This window comes from Neofelis nebulosa, chromosome 7 (genome assembly GCF_028018385.1).
Source record: "Neofelis nebulosa isolate mNeoNeb1 chromosome 7, mNeoNeb1.pri, whole genome shotgun sequence".
Classification (NCBI taxonomy): Eukaryota; Metazoa; Chordata; class Mammalia; order Carnivora; family Felidae; genus Neofelis; species Neofelis nebulosa.
In genome coordinates, this window is record NC_080788.1 from 149,420,063 (window position 1) to 149,443,717 (window position 23,655).

The following is a 23,655-nucleotide window of genomic DNA, read 5'->3' on the forward strand; positions in this document are numbered from 1 at the left end:
GTACTCCTCCAAACAACAGTGTCAGCCCCAGACGACAGACAAGAGAGGGGTCAAACGCTGTGACTTAGGCCCATGCGCAGACCCAGCTCACCCAGGCAGAGAGGACACGGGCCCTGCGGGAGGCAGCACGTGAGCCAGAGGCACGTGGGAGTGTTCTATTGGTGGCCACGTGTCTTGGGTGCAGCGGAAGCAGTGGGATTTGGAATTCCGGTTGTCCACAAGACGCCACTAAGAAGCTGTTAGAACTGCGAAAACCAATGAAGGGACATCTCACGGAAGTGGACTCGGGAGGCGGGGAGGGGAGGCTGGAAGGCGGAGCCCACCACCCAGGGTCAGGCTCGGGAACAACTCAGGGCTACAGACCCAAGATTAGAACCCTCCGCAGAGAGAAGCCCCAGGCTCAGGCCCCACCAGGGGAAGCTGTGCCCTGCGGCCCCTGCAGGAAACCCACCGCCCCTGCAGCTGGGCCCGGGAGGCGCCTGCTCACCCTGCAGCCCTGCTTTCCTCCTGCGGACTTCGCTTCAAAACCACGCTCCCAACTTCCTCTTCTCCGCGAAACAGCGTTCCTCTCCGTGTGCTCCCCGCTCGGCCACGGTTTTGCCACAGCTTGCTGGGCCCGGATGGCAATTCTCCGCTACTCCTGAAGAAACCCACTTTGGCTGGTAACATAACTGGCAGCGTTATTTCCAAGGGCAACGGAAGGAGAAACGAGGACACTCGCAGGATAGGAGAGCAGCACACACACACCACGTGCACGTCTGCATGCTCCTGACGACCCGTCTGAAAGAGAAAGGAAGAGACGGTGCCATTTGCCACCGCGGCAGAAGGAACGACGTGCCCCAGAGGAAATCTCAGCAAGGAGGTGGCAGGCCTGCTGTCCCAGGACAGGGCACTGGGGACAGAAACGGAGGAAGACGCACGCGGGCGGAGAGCTGCTCTGTGCTCCTGGCCGCGGAGGAACCGCCCCTGTGAGCACGTCTGTCCTGCCCGGAGCCATCTGCAGCTCCGGGGTGTCGCACAGAAGTCCCCACGGCGCCGTGGCAGACTCGGGAGGGACACCCCGCCCCGCGCGGAGGCCGAAGGGACCCGCGAGGCCAGAGCGGCGGGGGTGCGAGCTCCGCCAGGGGAGCCCGCTCCTGGACCGCGAACCGCATGAGGCAGCGGCGGGAACCGAGTGGGCGCGGAGCAGGAAGACGGCCGCGCGGCCCCGCCGCCCGGCGCCGGTGAGGTAAGCCCCGCAGGGGACACAGTGTCACCGCGCACGAAGCCGCGCAGGGTCTTTTCCCCCCAGGGTCTGGCGAACACCGCCCCCCTCAGCCTCCAGGTCCCGGAAGCTCCTCTTCCCGGGGCCTGGCTTTCTCCTCACCTGCTCCTCCCTTGGCGGGAGCTGAGGGGACCGGGTTCTTGTCAGTGTGGACGCGGGGCCACGTCCCCCTGAATCCTCCACAGCGGGTCCTGAGGAGACCGAGTTCTTGTCCGTGTGGACGCAGGGCCACGTCCCCCAGTGTGGAGGCAGGACCACGTCCCCCTGAATCCTCCACAGCGGGTCCTGACGAAACCGGGTTATTGTTGGTGTGGACACGGGCCCTCATCCCCCCGAAGTCTCCACAGAAGGTCCTGTGGAGACCGGTTTCTTGTCAGTGTGGATGCGGGGCCACGTCCCCCAGTGTGGACGCAGGGCCACGTCCCCCTGAATCCTCCACAGTGGGCCCTAGGAGACAGGGTTCTTGTCAGTGTGGACGCAGGGCCACGTCCCCCAGTGTGGACGCAGGACCACGTCCCCCTGAATCCTCCACAGCGGGTCCTGGCGAAACCGGGTTATTGTTGGTGTGGACACGGGCCCTCTTCCCCCCGAAGTCTTCACAGCGGGTCCTGAGGAGACCGGGTTCTTGTCAGTGTGGACGCGGGGCCACGTCCCCCAGTGTGGACGCAGGGCCACGTCCCCCTGAATCCTCCACAGTGGGCCCTAGGAGACAGGGTTCTTGTCAGTGTGGACGCAGGGCCATGTCCCCCAGTGTGGACGCAGGGCCACGTCCCCCTGAATCCTCCACAGTGGGTCCTGAGGAGACCGGGTTCTTGTCAGTGTGGACGCGGGGCCACGTTCCCCTGAATCCTCCACAGTGGGTCCTGAGGAGACCGGGTTCTTGTCAGTGTGGACGCGGGGCCACGTCCCCCTGAATCCTCCACAGTGGGTCCAGAGGAGACCGGGTTCTTGTCAGTGTGGCGCAGGGCCACGTCCCCCTGAATCCTCCACAGTGGGTCCTGAGGAGACCGGGTTCTTGTCAGTGTGGACGCAGGGCCACGTTCCCCTGAATCCTCCACAGTGGGTCCTGAGGAGACTGGGTCCTTGTCTGTGTGGACGCCGGCCCAGGTGCTCCCGAATCCTCCACAGCGGGTCCTGACGAAAGCGGGTTCTTGTCGGTGTGGACCTGGGCCCTCCTCCTCTGGAATCCTCCACAGGGGATCCTGATGAAACCGGTTCTTATCAACATGGATGCATGCCCTCCTCCGCCCAAAGTCTCCACAGTGGGTCCTGAGGAGATCAGGTTCTTGTCACGTGGACAGGAACCTATGTCGTCCTGTTCCCCCACTGTGAATGTAATGGCACAGACTTAAGGTCAGAGTGGTCCTTCATGAAGAGCTCCTTAGATGGTGTTGTCAAGGGCCTCTCCTCCAGGTTGGAAATGGTCAAGGATCTTGGGCGCATGACACAAGGAAAAACAAAAAAACAAAAACCCCACACTCTTTGAATTGTCCCCATTCTATCTTAGAGTTGGATGGCATCACCTGGGCTTGAACTCTCCCTGTGGGCCTGTGCTGCCATGCCATAAAAATCCAAGTCCCAAGAATCAGAGCTTCTTTCTTCCTACCTCTGTGGGCTCTGGGGGCTTGGGGAGCGTCTTCCTCAGAGCCTCCCCCCCTTTTTTTTGCCTATGTCTCCTGCCCTGTGCCTTGGCGTGCTTGTCATGGTCTTTTGATAGAGTGAAAAGTCAGGAGGCTCCTCTAGGGTGTCTCTGTAAACAGGCTGTGGATACTTTGAGTTTTTCAGTGAATGATGACTTTGGCAGTCTTGGACCAATCCAGTCACCAGCAGCATGTCAAGCGTTGTAAGCAACAGCTCGAAGCCAATGACGAAGACCCACAAAAGCCAATCAATGTCCTTGTCTCCCTCCCTTTGGACAAATGATTCCAGGAAGCCTTGCATTTCCATGATGGTATAGTGCCTGTCACCATTTCTGTCTCTCACGCTGGTCCTTGGACATGTAGGTGTAGTGGATCGTGACAGGGGAAATCTGGGATAGACGTTATTTCTTCCCAGAGTCGTGTTCTGTGGCCTCCCACACTGAGGTGTCCCACTCAACACCTGACAGGTGGGGAGCCATTGGCCACAGCAGTGAGGATTGCAGCCACTAGGGGGAGCTTGCCTTGGCCAAGACCTCCACCCTGAGTGCCATGATGCTCCTTGTAGATTTGCCTCCATCACTAGCTAGGCCTGGCTAATCAAGCACAACACCACGGTGCTGGCCGCAACACACTGGACCAAGCAGCTGGCGTCTTCTTCGACACTAATCTAGGAACACTGTCCTCGGTGTCCACCTCCTTTGGAGGTGAATAGGAAATACACACCCCTGTACCCCCAGACTGGTGCCTGCTTGTTGGTCTCTGCAGGGAGTCGGACCTTTTATGGCACTGATAATTTAGGGTGAGGGTTTCTGGCAACACCTGGCATAAGCCCAAATCAAAGCTACAGACCAGCAGCAAGCACCAGCTCCTTCCCACAGCAGCTGAGACGTGAGGGTGAGGAATGAGTGAGCCATTCTTAGGTCTAAGGCATTGTAGGGGGGCATCAGCTAGGTTCCCAATCCCATCCTTGGGGATAAATGTATTGTGGGACCTCAGTTTCCGGACTGAATTAAGAACATGTAGACTGTGACCTGCTGAAGGAAGTGGCAACAGCAAGTCACAGTGGGTGACAGGCAGCTCCCTAGACATCTGAGCTCTCGTTTGGGGTACATGAGATATGTGGGCTCCTTGTGACTGAAGGTAGGGTTTCAGTACACCCCCAACAAAGGAAATGGAAGCACAGGATTTATGACTTACAGAGCCCAGAACAAGAGGGCACAAGGACCCAGGGAAGGGCAGGCCTCCATCCCATATTCGCAATGATCAGGACATAGAAAACAGGGTAGCAATTACAGGATTTCTTGGGAGCGGATGGGGCTGAATTCACTAACTTTCACAGGCTCACCTCTGTGTTATTCTAGAAGGTGCTTGGAAAACCAAAGTGGAAACCCTAGGCAGATTCTTATCTACGGTTAAACTCACTGAAAAGTAGGCAAGAGAAAGAGAGCAGGGATTCACATTTACCAGTCTCCCTCTGGATGCCAGAGTCATCCATAGACACTTGTGCCTACCTTGATGATTGATGTATGGGGTGCTCCTTTCAGCCTCATGGTCTCCGTCTCCCACATTTGGAAATTTGCTCTCCAGAGAGGCACAGCTTGCGCTAGGTGGAACCTAATGGCAGTCCCCTTCCCTCACAGCCCGCAGACACCCCCGTGTGGACAGCCAGTATGGGTGGGTGGTAGCCCTCCATTATCCTGAGCCCACATGGGACTGGGGGAAGACAGAGTACCTGGAGAATGAGAAACTTTTCAGTCCACAACAGTGTAGTTTTGGAGAAAACTCATGAAGTTGCCAATAAAGGAGCTTGTGTCAACTTCTCTTAATTCTGGAACCAGACACTTCCGCTCAAGACACAGCTCTGACTCAGGTCCTCTTCCCAGAAACTAAGGCTCAGTTTGGGCTCTTACAGGCCTAAAAACTCCATAAAAGCCACAAGCATGCAGTTTTCAAGTTTTATTTCAGAGTGCTGGTCGGTGACCCATGAGAGACCTGGTGTCAGAGCTGTGATGTGCCTGAGGACCCCTCAGTGTGTCTCCCGCAGACCCTTGGAAACGTGGATGTCAGCTGTGCCGCCTCAATACTGTATTTTTACAGATGCACCAGATGCATTGTCTATTGTTGTTCAGGGTTCTGGAGGCTAAATTATGGATTGTCTTCTCCAAAAATCTCTTCCTTAACTTTCTCTGTGTTTATAGTTCTGACATTTCCAGAAACAACAAAGAGGAATGCAGCTATTATGGCATAAATGTGACCAAAAACCACTCTGAGATATACCATGGATTCATGCCTTTGCCTGACTGACTGAATTCTTCTTGGAGGGGTCCACAGTCTGTGCTCCCACCAGTGCCTTGTCCGTGCACCATGGAGGATCCCAGGCTGTGTGGCAGTGGCAGTTCCTGTTATGGTTGCACATCCCTCTGTGATGCATTTCTCTGGGATACAGTCATAATTCAGCTGAGCCCCACTGCCAGTGCAGTAGTTATCCCGACAGAACTATCCAGAAGCACAGGAAGTACCAGTTCTCACATGACCGATCTGGTTGTTCCTGTGCTACGATGTGAATCCAGCCCCAAACATCAGAACCCTGGATCTCAGACAGATGGAATCCAACATGTTCTTGCAGCTGAGGGAGATGTGTGACATTCCTACACTGCAGCTTTCCACACGGCACGCCTGTAGGGGAACAGGTTCAGCGTTGACTTCCCCGGGGTCTTCTGCAGTGTCCATGTCGGCTGCCTTTGTGATTTATGGTATAGCAGACATCTTCACCTTTCCCAGAATTTCTGCCAAAGATTTCTTGGCAGTGAATAGTGCAGTCAGTGAAGTTTCCATGATAGCAGCAGCCCTCTTCAGTGCACGCGGTTCCATCTTGCATATGGAAGTCATCAGGGTATGCCAAGGTCACCTCATGGCAGAACTCTGGAAGATCACGTATATTTTGGATTGGTCTGCAGAGTGTCCTACCAGCGGAGTTGGTGCAGTTTATATAGCATCTTCTTGTATTACATTTGCCCCCAGGGGTTCAGATACAATCATGCATACAGCCTAGATTGCTGTAGCACTGGTTGAATGAGCCGCAGTCACACTGCTTTCCTGGATCCACTGTGTAGTTTCCATAATGATAGTGGGTCAGGCTTTTATTTAAATGCACCATTTCAGTGTTGAACATGCACTTGCCTGTTCCACAATTCATTATGTGCTGCATATGAATGAAGGAACAGTGACTGAAAGCTTCCATTATACCAGTTAGTTGGGTCCTAAGGCATCTGGACCTTTTTTGTCAAGCACATTCATCAGTGTCAATGCACAAGCCACAATTTCTTGAAATCTGATGCGTTGGTATGACAGAAAAGAGTAAATAATGTCTGCCTAAATAACTCAGAATGATGGCATATAAGCCATTGGCAGATGGCATATAGAATATACAACTGGACTGCCATGAACCTCATGGGGCCCATCTCAAATCACATTAAGGGTGAATGTGTTTTAAGAAATCGAAAATACTTTGACTCATACTGCTGAAGAGAAAAAAGGACTCTGATGCAACACATAATTGCCCGTGTGAGCTTGATGTCTCTCACTATAAATGACCATGAAACCAATAACTTACATCGATAGCATGAAATATTGACTCAAGCTAACTAGCTTTACTAGGAATTGGGCACTTTTTTCCACGTGGTTAACACACTATACATTGTTTTGAAAATGAGAGCAAGTCCTTTGAAAATTCTGTGATGGGATGAACAGAACTTACTAGAGATCCTTGGGGCTGCACTGGCATTTCCTGGAGGAACAGGGGGTCCCCTGTCCTCCTTATATCCCAGGTTATAAGTAGGTCCCATTGCACAGATGTCTGCAACTATCTGAGAAACAAAGTGTTCAAGTGATTGGAAATCACCGAGGGGTCTCATTTCATAGGCAAGTTAATCCAACTTCATGATATCTTCAAGGCTGCCATAGCCTGTGTCAATTGTGACCATGGAAAAAGGAATCTCCTCCTGGTAGCTGAGGTAGTAACAGTCTGGAGGCATGAAGGGGTAGTCCACCTGCAAGGCTCCCTGAGCATCCTGAGTCATCATCAGCAGAGTCTGGACCAAAATAGTTTCTTGTGCCGCATGTGCATAACATGTCTCTTGCCCCCATAACGCAGGCTATAGGACAGACATCCAGGCATCTGAATGCCTTTGCTGTGGTGCGGCTCCTTCTTGGGAATTACCACCCCAGAGGAGATGTAGCGCCATGAGGGATGCCCTTGAGAACCCTGCACAGGAGCCAGCACTGCCCAGAGTGCAAACAGCAAGAGGGGCGCCCTCAGGGTGACCTGGCCCTCTGCCAGCCTCATGCCCCTGCTCAGGGACATCTGCCAGTGAGAATGGATAAATGGAGGATCCTCAGCAAAGCCAGGTCTAGACCATCAGACAGAACAGAGGGCTGTGCCAGGTGGCCAGCACCCTGCACCTGGGGGCCACCTGTGGGGTTAGGCAACAGTCCCAGAGTGTGGCATTGGGTGACCCTGCACATCAGTTCGGCTGGGGTGGATGTGGGAGGGGCAGGTGGGCCATGGTCAAGAGTGGTCACATGGACATGGGTAGGGATTTGGACCCAGAGGCATGGCTCTAGTCAACACCTTCAATCTTTACTGAAGCTACTTGCATATGGGCTATGCAGTGATAACACCCTGAACTTCTCTACCAATTCCATGTCCTGTGGTACTGCTGGGTCACTTTCTTTGGATGACTACTTTTCCTCATTACAGAGACCACTGCTTTTGCTTCCTTGTGATGTGGAGGTAAACATTGTCAATTTTACCTTTATGGGTGATGCAAAAAATCGCTTTGTAGTTTTGTGTGTCTTATTCTCCTTGGCTATTAGTTTGCAAGCCATTTGATCCTTTTGGTTTTTGCTTTGAAGGTTCCTCTGAGTTCACTGAGGAAAACATTTGTCAGTATTCTGAGTGATGATTGGTGAACTACAAGGTTGTATTTTAGTATTTTCTTATTCCAGCTGGGGAAAACAGAAAATACTGCTGACCATGTGTGAGCCCCAGGGGTTTTCTCCTCTAATCCCTTATGGTGATTCTTTCCTGGCCTCTGGCAGTCTCCTCCCATGTAGTTTGGTTCCCTCTTCAGCTGGAGATGGAGGGGAGTTGAGGTTACTTTGCAGGTTGCACCATGGAGTCTGCCTATGATCAAAAGATGGTTTTGACCATGGCACTGTCTTGCTTGATTAAGTACCCTCTACTGCTTTAAAACGCCCTGGGTCAGGGAGAAACCTCAGAGTTGGCGTTTGGACAAGATTTTGGCTTTTCCCCAGTGGCTGGCCTCCTGAATATAGCTCAAATTCCTTTCCCACCAAAACTAAAACTTTGAACATTGACCTTTCCAGCAACAGGCAGCTGAATTTGGGTTTTGATAACAATGAAATGGAGAGTGAAATGGAAGTTTCCAGGGCCTGGAAGGGAGGGTCAATGTGGACTAGATCTCAAGGGCTATGATTTTGTGTTATGCAAGATGAATAAGTTCTAGAGGGGTCTCCACATCATTACCCCTGTAATTTACAATACTGTAATATATGATTAAAATTTTGTGAAGAGTATGGGTCTCATGTTCAGTGAGATCTTAACACAATATAAAAGTGGAAGACACGAGTTTTGCTTCTCACACAACAGTGTGCTGAACTGCATGGACACACTCTCTACTGATAATTTGAAAACAATTTAAAAAAAACTTATACGTTTTCGAAACTAACCCTGAGGATATGTCATCTACAGATATCTTCTTCCATTCCATAGGTTGCTTTTTTGTTTTGTTGATTATTTCCTTCACTGTGCAGAAGCTTGCTATTTTGAGGTAGTCTCTCTATATATATAATTTTCTTGTATTATATTAATGTAAATTCAAGTCTGTTAACATACAGTGTAGTACTGATTTTAGGGGTAGAATTTAGAGAACCATCACATACATATAACACCCAGTTCTCATTTCAACCAGTGTCCTCCTTAATGCCCACATTCCATTTAGCCCACATCCCCCACTTCCCCTCAGTTTGTTCTCTGTATTTAAGAATGTCTTCTGGTTTCCTCCCTCTCTGATTTGATTTATTTTATTTTTCCTTTCCGTATGTTGTGTTTCTTATATTCCTCTAATGTGTGAAATCATAGGATATTTGACTTTTTATTTCTGACTTGTTCCACTTACCATAATACACTGTAGTTCCATCCACATTATTGTAATTGGCAAGATGTAATTCTTTTAGATGGCTAAGTAATATTGCATTGTATATATTTACCACCTCTTCTTTATGCATTCATGTGTTGATGAATATTTGGGCTGTTCCACAATTTGTTTTTTGTTGATAAGACTGCCAAAAAGATTGGGATGCACGTGCCCCTTCGAATCAGCATTTTGGTATCCTTTGGATACCTTTGGTATCCTTGGAGAAATGCAATTGCTTGATCACAGGATAGTCCCGTTTTTAATTTTTTGAGGAATCTGCACACTGTTTTCCAGAGTGGCTGCGCCAGTTTGCATTACCATCAACAGTGCGAAAGGGTTTCGCTTTCTCTGCATCCTTGCTGACATTTTGTGTTTTCTGAATTGTTAATTTTAGTCATTGTGACAGGTGTGAGTTGGTATCTCATTGTGGCTTTGATTTATATTTCACTGATGAAGAGTGTTGTTGAGCATCTATATTCGTGTTTTTTTGCCATCTGGATGTCTTCTTTGGAAAAATATGTATTCATGTCTTCTGCCCATTTCTTCACTGGATTATTTGTTTTTTGAGTGTTGAGTTTGGTAAGTTCTTTATAGATTTCGGATACTAACTCTTTATCTGAGATGTCATTTACAAATATCTCCCCCCATTTTGTCAGTTGCCTTTTAGTTTTGTTGATTTGTTCTTTGCTGTGCAGAGCTTTTTATCTTCAGGAGATCCCAATAGTTTATTTTGCTGTTGTTTCCCTTGCCTCTGGGGACATGTCTAGTAAGAACTTGTTCTGGCCAAGGTCAAAGAGTTTGGTGCCTGTGTTCTCCTCTAGGATTTTGATGGTTTCCTGTCTCCCATTTAGGTCTTTCATTCAATTTGTATTTATTTTTGTGTGTACTGTAAGAAAGTGGTCCAGGTTCATTATAAGTTCATGATGCTGTCCAGTTTTCCCAACACCAGTTGTTGAAGGAACTTTTTCCATTTGATAGTCTTTCCTGCTCTGTCAAAGATTAGTTGATCATATAGTGATGTGTCCATTTCAGGGTTTTTCTAATCTTTTCCATTAATCTATGTTTTGTTTTTGTTTTTGTTTTTTTTTGCCAGTATCATCCTGTCTTGATGACTACAGCATTGTAATATAGCTTGATATCCAGAATTGTGATACCTCCAGGTTTTTTTCTTTTTCAAGATCTTTGGTTATTTGGGGTCTTTTGTGGTTCCATGATTATTTTAGAGTTATTTGTTCTAGCTCTGTGAAAAATGCTGGTATTCTTTGACAGGAAATTGAATTATTTGCATTGAATGTCTAGATTGCTTTGAATAGTATTGTCATTTAACAATGATTTTTCTTTTGATCCATGTGCATGGAATATTTTTCCATTTCTTTGTGTTTTCTTCAATTTCTTCCATAAATGTCCCAGACTTTTCAGAGTACAGATCTTGTACCTCTTTATTTAGGTTTATTTCTAGTATATTATGGTTTTTGGTGTAAGTTTTTTTTTTTATTTTATTTTTGAGACAGAGAGAGACAGAGCATGAACGGGGGAGGGTCAGAGACAGGGAGACACAGAATCTGAAACAGGCTCCAGGCTCTGAGCTGTCAGCACAGAGCCCGACGTGGGGCTCGAACTCACAGACCGTGAGATCATGACCTGAACCGAAGTCGGCCGCTTAACAGACTGAGCCACCCAGGGGCCCTTTGGTGTAATTTTAAATGGGATTGATTCCTTGGTTTCTCTTTCTCCTGCTTCATTATTGGTGTATAGAAATGTAACAAATTTCTATATGTTGATTTTGTATGCTACAAATTTACAGGTTTATTGTACCAGTTCTAGCGGGTTTTTTTTTTTTTTGGTGGAGTCTTTCAGGTTTTCTATATATGGTATAAATTTCAAATCCAGAACTGAATAATCCTATTAAAAAATGGCCAGAAGACATGAATAAGCATTTTTCCAAATGTGACCTACAGATTGTCAATAAACACATGAAAAGATGGTCAACATCACTCCTCATCAGGGAAATATAAATCCAAACTACAATGAAATATCAACTCACACTGGTCAGAAAGGCTGAACTCAACAGCACAAGAAACAACAGGTGTTGGTGAGGATGCAGAGAAAGAGGATCCTTTTCGAGGTGCTGGTGGGAATGCACACTGGCACAGCCACTATGGAAAAGAGCATGGAGTTTCCTTAGAAAGCTAAAAATACAACTACATTATGATAGAACAAATGCACTACTAGGTATTTACCCAAAGGATACAAAAATACTAACTTAAGGGAATTGTACCTCTCTGTTTATAGCAGTTATGTCACAAACAGCCCAGCTATGGAAACAACCCAGCCCAAGTATGCATTGATTGATGAATGGGTATAGAATACGTGGTATATCTACATAACCCCGTCCACGCACACTGGAATATTTCTCAGCCATAAAAGGAATGACATTAGCTATTGTTAAGGACAGGGATGGGCCTAGAGAGTATTATATTTACTGAAATAAGTCAGAGAAAGACAAATACATGATTTCATCCATATGTAGAATTTAAGAAACAACAAAAGGGCAAAGGGACAAATAAGAGAGAAGAGGCAAACCAAGAAATTGGCGATTTTTTCAATGTTCACTTATTTATTTAGAGAGAGAATGGGAGGTGGGGCAGAAGCAGATAGGAAGAGAATCCCATGGAAACGTCGTGCTGTCAGTGCAGAAACCAAAGTGGGGCTCGATCTCAGGAATGATGAGATCAAGACAAGAGCCCAGATCAAGAGTCGTGGGCCTAACCCATGGAATCACGTAAGCCCCACAAAACAGATACTTAACTATAGGGGAAAAACTGATGGTTACCTTGGGGAGGGTGTGTGGAGGGATGGGGAGGTAGTTGATGGGGATTAAGGGGAGCACTGATAATGAACACTGGGTGCTGTATTGCAATGTTGAATCACTATATTTTACACCTGAAAGTAATATTACATTGCATGTTAACTAACTGTAATTTGAAGAAAAATTCAAATAATGTATTTAGAGTGCCTGCAAATGGCCATGTTGGCATACAGCCCATGAAGAAGCCTCTATTGCAGAAAATATACTACCAGAAAGAATACCTAGAATATTTGAACTAAGTTATGTTCTTTTCCTTTCCCACCCCAGATCAGCAAGTAGAAACTCCAGTGCAAGTAACTGGGACTATAGGCATGTGCCACAGAGCCTGGCTGCAACCTCCCCTCCAGACTGTTGTAGCCAATACACACGGTTCCCGGTGACCAGCTCCTGTTCAGAGGACTCTTTCCCAGAGGGACAGGATGTCAGTGACCCTAAGCTGTTTGCTGTTGAGGCCAAGCCCCAGCAGGTGCCACTGAGATGTGCGACTCACTCATTGTTGGCAGCCACACTCCCAGGAAGGAAGCTCTGCCCTGGGCACAGTCCACTAGGGATGCTTGGAACCTGATCACCCCAGACCTGACTTGTATGACAGGAGTCTCATGCCACCAGGACAAGCAAGCCACAAGGCAGTGAAGCTGCCAGCCACCCCTAAACAGAGCCCTCAGTTTCCAAACTGTTTGGAATCCTGTTTGTCCCTGACACCCCCTGCAGCTGCAGACCTTTGCCCAGAGTATTGCCCAGGGTAAGGGGGAGATGGAGCAATCCTCTAAATCAAGGAGCAAATCTGTTCCTATAAACTGACTTCATTTCCAACTGAGTGTGAGGAAAGTCTGGGCCTCATGTTGTGGGAGAGTCAGGTGCAGGAGACAGATGGTTTCAGTGGAGGATTCCTAACCTACTCCCCCTCACCTGCAGGAGAGAGCCAGAACCAGGGACAGTGGAGGGAACAGCTCCTGTCAGAACACATATCAGACTATGGTCTAAACAACTCTCCATTCAGAGGAGTCCGAGGTTGTAGGGTTCAGTCTGTGGAGACTCCATACATCAGAGGGTGGTTGAACATAGGAGTGCTGTCAAATGAAGCAGAGTATCTCATCATGTGGTTTGGGAAAGAAAGAGATAAGGAATGCCCAACCAAACCACTGTCATCATGGTCTGGCTGTGTGAATGTCCCAGGTCACACCACCTCTGTAATTATGGGACTACCGCCCTTCCCTCCACATCATGTCTTTGAGTTTCACCTGATTTCAGGTGTGCATCAGTAGTGTCACAGTTCTCTGGCAAAGCATCCCATTGATGGAAGTTTCGTACTTGGTTTATTCCTTTATATTTAGAAAGACTTTTGCCTTATTCTGAGCTTCTAACACTAAGAAAGATGCTATAAATATTTACACACCATTTATTTTCTGAGCATGGGATTTCATTCTTCAGGGACAAATACTCGGGAGTGGTATTTCCAGCTTCCTTTTTATGTCATCCATGTATAATTTCATAAGCAACAGCCAACGGTTTTCCAGAGCTGGTGTTTGTTTGTCAATCCTTCCTGCATTGTTTGAGGCCCCAGGTATGCTGGATGCTCACCTGGATGTTGTTGTCAGAGTTGTTTTCATTCCGGAGCCATTGGGATGTGTGTATAGGGCATCTATTGCATTCTTGATTTGAATTTCCCTGACAGTCAATGGTGTGAAGAGTCTTCCCCAGTCAGTAACTAATGTGTCTATAACCTCAAGGATAGGATGTCTAGGGACGCCTGGGTGGCGCAGTCGGTTAAGCGTCCGACTTCAGCCAGGTCACGATCTCGCGGTCCGTGAGTTCGAGCCCCGCGTCAGGCTCTGGGCTGATGGCTCGGAGCCTGGAGCCTGTTTCTGATTCTGTGTCTCCCTCTCTCTGCACCTCCCCCTTTCATGCTCTGTCTCTCTCTGTCCCAAAAATAAATAAAAAACGTTGAAAAAAAATTTAAAAAAAAAAAAAAAAAAAAGGATAGGATGTCTACTACACAAGGCTGTGCTTGTTTTATGGAGGTTTGTTTCCTTTCTTCCTATTGACTGTTGAGGTTTTTTAGCATATTCAAGATGCAGGTCCCTTGGTGGTTATGCAATTTGTGAATGTTGTCTCTTACTCTGTAACTTATCCTACTATTGGTATTCATGTGGGCAGATAAGCGTATTTGATTTTCACAAAGTCTATTTATACCATTTCTTTTTATGGGTGTTGTGTTCTTAGCTATAGTTTTCCTTTTCTTGATGATTGATTGCTTGTGACTAATATATTTTTTTTAAATGTTTATTCTTGATAGAGAGAGAGAGACAGAACGTGAGCGGGGAAAAGCAGAGAGAGAGGGAGACACAGAATCTGAAGCAGGCTCCAGGTTCTGAGTTGTCAGTATAGGGCCTGACAATGGGGCTCAAACCCTCAAATCGTGACATTGAGACCTGAGCTGAAGTGAGACACTTAACCGATTCAACCACCCAGGCACCCCACTGATTGCTTGACTTACGATGTAACTAAAAGTCTTGTTTTTTTTTCTGGTTTCTCTCAATGTTGACGTGTTCCCTATTTGGTCTCTGGTGACTTAGAGTTTTGTCGTTTGTTTTTAAATTTATAGACTCTAGCAAATCAATTTCGTGGCATGGTTTTTCCTAATATATGGAAATTAATTGGAAATATATGAAATTGAAGTTCAAATTTCACAAGAGTTGCCATTCTGTGTCTCTTTCGCCAGACTGCTCATCAGATTCGATAGATATCCTCCTGGGGTCCAAAAACACGTTTACCTTTTCAGGTGGTGGGCTTTCTATATGTCTCAGGAGCCGCTGAGCTCTGTGCACACAACTGAGTTCTTGACACAATTTTTCCTTCGCAATTCTATGTGAAACCCTCAGAATCCATTTTTTGCATTGCCAATTTTAGACACTTCATGAATAGAATGCATTGAAGCTCTTGTATCATTTCCTAAAATTAATTTACTCTTGCGTGTTTGGGACTGTAATTTTTCTTCTTCCTTCCAAGGGGAGCTCATATCTGCATTTGTGGAATTCTTCCAGGCTTCTCACCTCTTAATACTGTTCCAACGTGCTGTGCAGTTTTTGAACAAAGGAATACTTAGGTTTATTTGTACTCTACCACATTGGGTGATAGGAGCCGCGAGACAGGCTGCATCATATGGGTTTTTTTTGTTGTTGTTGTTCCCTTGTATGTTATCTGTCATATTGAATGTTTATAGAACATCTAGCCCCTCTCTTTCATGAATCACTAACAGGGGACATGATTCTCTTCAAGAGACAGGAAAGGAAGACAAGGGAGCTGAGACAGCAAGTCGGGGAAGGAAACCCAGAGCTTCTCAGGAAGGGTCAACTGTCCACACTTTCCAATTCTGCAGATGTGGGTCCCTGCTGAGGCCCAACCTGGGTTCTTGTGCACGTGTCTGGACAAGCTGCCCATGATGTGTGGGCACAGGGGAGTTGGGAAGGGCAGCTGTGGTTTGAATTCCAGCCCACCTGGCACTGCTGTCAATATTCATGAGTGTGTTAATTTATGTCCACCATCAGTTAGGGACATAATGAGTAAATGCAAGACCTTAGACTCACTACCTCAGATTCCATGTTCATGACAATTTGTGACAACAATTCTTCCTTCCTTTTTCCCACTTTTTAAATTTTTTAAGTTTGTGTTTAAATATTTGTTAGTTAACATATTGTGTAATATTAATTTCAGTAGTAGAATTTATTGGTTCATCACTCACATTAACACCCAGTAGTCATCACAACACGTGGCCTCCTTAATCCCCAACACCCATTATCCCATCCCCCACACACCTGCCCTCCAGCAACCCCCAGTTTGGTCTCTAACCTTAGAGAGTTTATTTGTATGATTTCTTGCTCTTTTTCCCCTTCCCCTAGATCTAAATTCCCCATAGGAGGAAATCATATGGTGTTTGTCATCTTTGACTGACTTACTTTGCTTAGCATGATGCCCTGTAGCTGCATCAACATCTTTGCAAATGGCAAGATTTCATTCTTTTTTATGACTGAGTAAATACACTATTCTATACATATAGCAGATTAATCACATGGTGGACTTTTGGTCTCTTTCCTCAGTTTGGCTGTCATAATTAATGCTGCTGTAAACATTGGGGTGCATGTACTTCCTCAAATCAGAAGTTTTGTATGCTTTGGATGAATTCCTAGTAGAGCAATTGCTGGAGTGGAAGGTTGTTTAATTTTTAGTTTTTAAACTGTTTTCTGGAATGGTCCGGGCACTTTGCATTCCCACCAAGAGTATAAAAGCGTTCCCTTCTCTCCTCACCCTCATGAATATCTGTTGTTTCCTGAGTTGTTAATTGTAGCCATTCTGACAGATGTGTGGTTATCTCTCATTGTAGTTTTGATTTGTAATTCCCTGATGATGAGTGATGTTGAGCATATGTTCGTGTGTCAGTTAGCCATCGGAATGCTTTGTTTGGAAAAGTATCTCCTCATGTCTTCTGCCCATTTCTCCACTGGATTGTTTGTATTTTGGGTGTTGAGTTTGAGAAGTTTTTTTTTTTATAGATTTTGGATAGTAAGCCTTTATCAGATATGTGGCTTGCAAATACCTTCTTAATTTCTGTAGAATGCCTTTTAGATTACTTGATTGTTTCTTTAGCTGTGCAGAAGGTTTTTATTTTGATGAGGTCCCAGTAGTTCAAGTTTGCTGTTGTTTCCCTTGCCTCTCTAGACATGTCTAGTAAGAAGTTGCTATGTCCGAAGTCCAGGAGGTTGCTGCCTGTTCTCCTCTAGGATTTGATGGTCTCCTGTCTCACATTTAGTTCTTTCACCCATTTGGATTTATTTTTGTGTATGGAGTAAGAAAGTGGTTCAGTTTCATTCTTCTGCATGTTCTGGTCCAGTTTTCCCAACACCCTTTGTTGACAAGGCTGTCTTTTTTCCCATTACATAGTCTTTCCTACTTCATTCAAGATGAGGTGGCCATACATTTTTGAGTCCATATCTGGGTTTACTCTTCTGCTCTCTTGATCTATGTGTCTCTTTTGTGCTTGTAGCTTACTGTCTTGATAAGTACAGCTTTGTAATATAGCATGAAATCCATAATCATGAAGTCTCCCGTTTCTTTGTGTAGCAGAGACATTTCAACACTACTTGCTCCTTAAATCCATGAACATGAAGGTGTTTCCACTTCCTTGTGTCATCCTCAGTTTCTTTCACCGTTTTTAGAGTCTTCAGAGTATGGATATTTTAACTTTTTAGGTATCCTATTATATTTGGTGCAATTGTAAACGGGATGGATAGTTTTTTTATTTTTCTTTCTGTTTCTTCATTATTGCTGTGTAGAAATGCAGCCGATTTCCGTATGTTGATACTGTATCTTGTGACTTTGCTGAATTTGTGTATCAGTTCTTGCAATATTTTGGTGGAGTCTTGAGTTTTTTATATAGAGGGTCATGTCATCTGTGAAGAGGGAATGTTTGACTTCTTCTTTTCCAACTTGTATGCCTTTATTTTTTGTTGTTGTCTGTTTTTGAGGATAAGACTTCCACTGCTGTGTTAAGTAGAATGATGGGTTTGGATGTTCCTTTTGTGTTCCTGACAGTAGAGGAAAAGGTTTTTTTTTCCCCCACTGAGGATATTAGCTGTGCGGTTTTCATGTATGGACTTTATGATGTTGAGGTGTGTTTCCTCTACCCCTTGTTGAGGGTTTTATCAAGAAAGGATGCTGTACTATGTCAATTTTTTTTTCATCTATTGAGAGGGTCATATCATTCGTATCCTTTCTCTGATTGATGGTATGTATTACATTGATTTATTTGTGACTAATGAACCACCGTTACAGGCAAGGAATAAATCCCACCTGGACACGTTAGAGGATCCTTTTAATGTCTTGTTGGATTCAATTTGCAATTATTTTCTTTCTTTCTTTGTAGCGTTTATTTATTTTTGAGACAGAGAGAGACAGAGCATGTATGGGGGAGGGTCAGAGAGAGGGAGACACAGAATCTGAAACAGGCTCCAGGCTCTGAGCTCTCAGCACAGAATCTGACACCGGGCTCGAACTCACGGACTGCAGGATTACGGCCTGAGCCAAAGTTGGACGCTTAACCGACTGAGCCACTCAGGTGCCCCTGCAAGTATTTTCTTGACAATTGTTGCATTCTTGCTCATTAGGGCTAGTGGCCTGTAAGTCTCATTTTTAGTGGGGTTTAATCTGGTTTGGAACCGTGATCATACTCATCTTATAGAATGAATTTGGAAGTTTTCTTTCCATTTCTATTATTTAGAACAGTTTGTGAAGACAGGAATATTCTATTCTACTTAAATAGAATATTTTACACTCTTCTTAAATATCTGGTAGAATTCACCTGTGAACCTATCTGGCCCTGGATTTTTGTGTGTCAGTAGATTTTTGATTAATGATTCAATTTCTTTGCTCATTATCGGTCTGTTGACGTTTTCTGTTTCTTCCTTTTTCAGTTTAGGTAGTTTACATTATTCTGGGAATTTATCCATTTCTTCCAGATTGCCCAATTTGTTGGCATATAAATCTCCAAACTATTTTCTCATAGATGTATTTCTGTAGTGTCAGTCGCGATGTCTCCTCTCAAATTCTGATTATATTTACTTTCGTCCCTTCTCTTTTGTTTTTGCCAAGTCTGCCCATGGGTTTATCATTTTTATTTATTCTTACAAAAACCAACTTATAGTTTCATTCATCTGTTCTACTGTTTTTCTTTGTTTCTATATCATTTATTTCTGCTCTAATCTTTTTTGTTTACCTGTTCCTGCTGGCTTTAGGGTTCATTTGTTCTTTTTCTAGCTCCTTTAGTTGTAAAATGGTTGTGTGGTTGAGACCTTTCTTCTTTCTTGAGTCTGGCCTGTACTGCTATATATTTCACTCTTCCATCAACTTTGCTGCATCCAGATGGTTTGGAACTGGCATGTTTTCATTTTCATTTGCTTCCATGTATTTTTTATTGCTTCTGTAATTTCCTTAAAATCTCATTCCGGTTTTACTACAATGTTCTTTAACTTATTGTATTGGCGGTGTTGCTCAAATTTTTCTTGTGGTCGACTTCAAGTTTCATAGTGTTGTGGTTTGAAAATACGCATGGAATGATCTCAGTCTTTTTGTATTTGTAGAGGGCTGATTTGTGACATAGTATGTGATCTGTTCTGGAGAATGTTCCATGCGCACTCAAAAAGAATGTGTATTCTGGTGCTTTAGGATGGAATGTTCGAATGTATCTGTTAAGTCCATTCAGTCCATGTGTCTTTCAAAGCCATTGTTTCCTTATTGATTTTCAGCTTAGATTGTCTTTCCATTGTTGTAAGTGGAGTGTTAACGATCTCTGTTATTACTATTGTCTATTATCAATGAGTTTCTTTATGTTTCTTATTAATTGAGTTATATATTTCAGTGCTTACATTTTTGGGGTATAAATATTTAAAGCTTCAGATCTTCTTGTTGGATAGACCCCTTTATGATGATATACTGCCTTCCTGATCTCTTGTAACAAACTTTGGTTTGAAAACTAGTGTGATATGAGTGTGGCACTACAACTTTCTTTTGACGTCCGTTAGCATGATAAATTGTTCACCCTCCCCTCACTTTCAATCTACAGGTGTTTTAGGTTGCAAATGAGTCAATAGTGTGCAGTGTATAGAAGGATCTTGTATTTGTTTTTATCCATTCCTGTATCCTATGTCTTTTGATTGGAGCATTTTGTCCATTTACATTCACAGTAATTATTGATAGATATAAACTTAGTGCCATAGTGTTACCTCCAAAGTCATTGTTTCTGTAGATTTTCTCTGTTTATTTCTAGTCTTTGTTACTTTTAGTCTTCCTTTCCCACTCAAAGGGTCCCCTTTAATTTCTTACGGGGCTGATTTAGAGACCATGAACTCCTTTGGTTTTTGTTTGTCTGGGAAATTCTATCACTCCTTGTATCTGAATGACTGCCTTACTGGAGAAAGTATTCTTAGCTGCAAAATTTTCAATTGCGCATGTTGAGGATATGATGCCACTCCCTACTTGCATGAAGGTTTCTGTAGAGACATCTGCCATAGTTTTTTTTTTTTTTAATCTTCCCTTGTTAGTTAGCAACTTCTTTTGTGTTGATGCTTTTATGGTTTTTCTTTATCTGGATATTTTGCCATTTTCCTATGATATGTCTCAGTGTCGGCCTGCTTTATTTTTTATTTTATTTTAATGGGTGTTCTCTCTGCCTTCTAGATGTGGATGTCTGTTTCCTTCCCCAGCTTGTGGAAATTTTCACTATATTCCCTCAGCTAAAATGTATCCCCCTTTTTCTCCCTCTTGTTCTTTTGGGACTTGCTGATTTCCCTAAGTGTATGTTTGTGATGCAATATTTTAATTTTCCTCTTCTTTCCAGCTTCATTTCCCCCATACTTTTATCTTCTATGTCCCTTCCTCATGCATCTGCTTCTTTCCGCCTTGAGGTCATTATATCCAATCAGTTTCACATCTCGGTTACAACATTTAAAATTTCATCCTGACTAGTTTTTAGGTCTCTTCTGTTTACAGTAAGGGTATCCCTCATGTCTCATATATTTTCCTCAAGCACAGCTAGCATCCTTATGATACTTTTTGAAAATCCTGTTTCATTATGAGGGTTTTTAGAAATTCTGTTTGAGGCACATTAGTTTATGTGTTTTAATTATATCCCTCACAATGACCTTTTATCTTTTTTTCTTTTAGGATGAATTCCTCCACTATGTTGTTGTCTATGTCTCTGCCTTCTTAAATGTTTTAGAAAATCCTGTTATCTTTTCTGCTTCTAGGGTAGTATCTTTATTGAGAAGTGTTCACATACCGTCCAGGGCCTGACACTTCATGAAGCATTTGTTTTATGTTCCTTGGCACTGTGCTGTCGTGTTTTGGCTGCTCTGTCCCTCAGGACAGTCCTCTGCAGAGTTTCTCCTTGCCTCCAGTGGGGAGTGTTGGACTTTGTGCCCAGTGTTGTGAGTTTTAACTAGGTGAGTTTGGTCTGCTTGTTAAAAGAGGCTAATTCCTATCTCCCGTAGAGGTGAAGATATGTGTCACTGTATGATCAGCTGTCTTGGTGCGGGGGGGGGGTTTATGGTGGTCTTTGGAGGAAGGGGTGCAGTGGTGGTCTGGTTGCCAGGCACTCTTTCCTAGTAAGCAAGCACTTGATGGGGGCTGGAGTAGGTGGAGCTTGGTGTTAGTGGCTCAGCTTGCACTGGGGATGCTGTGCTGCTGAGTGAAATCTGTCCATGCTGATTGGTGGGAGGAAATATTGGCATCAGCTCCCTCTCTAGTCCCTGGAGTTGGAGTTCCCAGCCTCCCCTGTTCAGGAAGCCCTCACACAGCGAGAACACTTGTGGGTCCCAGGCTTCCATCAGAATTTCTTTTACCCTGTCTGCGTCTAAGCCATTGACCCATCTGTTGGCACAGGGCTCTTATGTTTTATCTCAGGAGCTCTAGCTGGGTTTGAAAACTCCAAATTGTGTGAACTCAATATGACAGGGAACCCACTGATCCTCTGGGAGAGGGTCTTGATGTGCTGTGCCTGGAGCTGGTTTACACCAGATGGGCAGTTGCATGAACACTAGGGGCTTGGAGTACATGGTGAAGAACAACCAGAAGGCAGCATCCAGCTAGCTGCTCTCAGAAGAGGCTCCTATGCTAATGATCAGGGTATTTTAATGGTGACTGTCAGTTCTCCTGTCCTATGAGAGCCAATACCCCGTCTCCCATAAGCTCTCCACGAAGGGAATTGTCTCTCCCCATGCGACCCAGGGGATACTCAGACCATAGTTCCCCTTATTGGCCTCTGCCCTCCTCCACAGGAGCACTGCTGTGCCCACCAAACTCCACCCCAATGATGGGATCGACTTTTAAATCTTCAGTCTTTGAGCTCCACGTTTACAGGAGGTTGACTTGTCATGATTAACTTCATGGGTTATCTTGACTGCGTCATGGGTGCCCAGATTCACCACTGTTTCTGTGGATGTCTGTGATGTGTTCCAGAAGAGATTGGCATTTGCATCCATGGTTTCTTTCTGCTTGGGCACCACCCATTCCATTAAGTTTGTGAATAGAATCTGATGCAGATGGAGGATGAATTCCCTCATTTTTACTTCCCATGTGCTTGTTTAAACTGGAATATTGGTCTCCTCTGGCCCTTTTTCTGAGAGTTACATCATCATCTCTCCACGTTCTGAGACTAGACACTAGTCAGAATCAGACAAGAATTACATCACTGGTTTTCCTGGGTCTTCAGCTTGTGACAGTAGATCAAGGGACTACTCAACATATTTAGTTATGGAAACCAATGACCTTTGGGTTGTGTTCCTCAGGGGAATCTTGACTAATACTTGGAGAAATGTTTGTCTCTCCTTTAGAGTAACTGAATAAAGCTGTAGCTCATTTAAAGTCCTGAGTAGCAAAGGGCTATGAAGAAAGTGTCACGTTGTTTGACTGGGACAAGGGCTGGGTGAGGATAAGGAGGAGCTGTGGGATCCTGTGGTCCTGGCTGCACAGGGAGCGCATCTGGGAATCCTGTAAATGTGCAGCTGTTGTTCCTCAGGAAATCTGTAATTCACTCATGTTGAGGGACCAGAGTAAGCAAGTGCAAACAACTGTGTCTTTGTGCACGTTAGTCTAGTTTCCCTATGACAACCCAGTTGCTAATTCAGAGAGTTAATAGGTAAACACAGAATCATATAACCAGGGAGGCTCCCTGGGGAAACTGCTGTGTGGAGAGGAAGCCCCAGACCCTGACAGGAAACCTGCTTGTAACCTCCATCTGCACCTGCGCCTGGGAACACAAAGGAGAATTGTGCATAGTGTGCGCCCCCTGGTGGTGCTGATCCTCTCTTGCAGGGAGGTTTGTGTCTGGGCTCCCAGCGAGGTCCCCTCACCGTGTCTCTTGCACAGTAATATGTGGCCGTGTCCTCGGTCTTGAGGTTGTTCATCTGCAGATACAGCGTGTTCTTGGCGTTGTCTCTGGAGATGGTGAATCGGCCCTTCACGGAGTCTGTGTAGCTTGTGCTACTTCCACTACTACTAATATACGCGACCCACTGCAGCCCCTTTCCTGGAGCCTGGCGAACCCAGCTCATTCCATAGCTACTGAAGGTGAATCCAGAGGCCACACAGGTGAGTCTCAGGGACCCGCCAGGCTTCACCAGGTCTCCCCCAGACTCCACCAGCTGCACGTCACACTGGACACCTGCAGACGCAAGACATGTTGGTCAGGAAACTGTCACACATCCACTCTTTCACTCATATCCATTCACAGACTCAGTGTCCCTCGTTCACCATGAATTACCTTTTAAAAGAGAAACCAGGAACACCCAGCCCAGCACAAACTCCATGGTGAGGTGTGTGTGTTCTGTGCTGATCACAGAATGGGAACACCTGGGACTCCTGGGGCTGGGGCTCGTCTCCCAGCTGCACGGTCGAGCTGGGTTGGTGTTATCAGCACAGGGAGGGCCCCATTTGCATGTCCTCTGACATATATATCAAGCTCCAGACTTAGGTTTGATTGTGTAAAAGTGAATGACAGGGTTAGGGACGCACTTCTACATTAGTTTGTGTGGATGGCAGTGTGACAATATGAAGAATTTTTTTTTTCAGTTTTGGATTTTTACCTTTATTAATGGAGGCTTCGGCATAATCTTT

At 45.3% G+C, this 23,655-nt stretch overlaps 1 gene segment (V, D, J or C); it reads right to left on the reverse strand.

The window, feature by feature from the left end:
• The window catches only part of LOC131518051 (immunoglobulin heavy variable 3-74-like), a 56,259-nt gene extending 32,843 nt beyond the window's left edge, over positions 1–23,416 (reverse strand). Inside the window, 1 exon segment of the V gene segment in view lies at positions 23,303–23,416. Within this exon segment, the coding sequence occupies positions 23,303–23,348 (46 nt within the window).
• Positions 23,417–23,655: the final 239 nt, after the last annotated feature.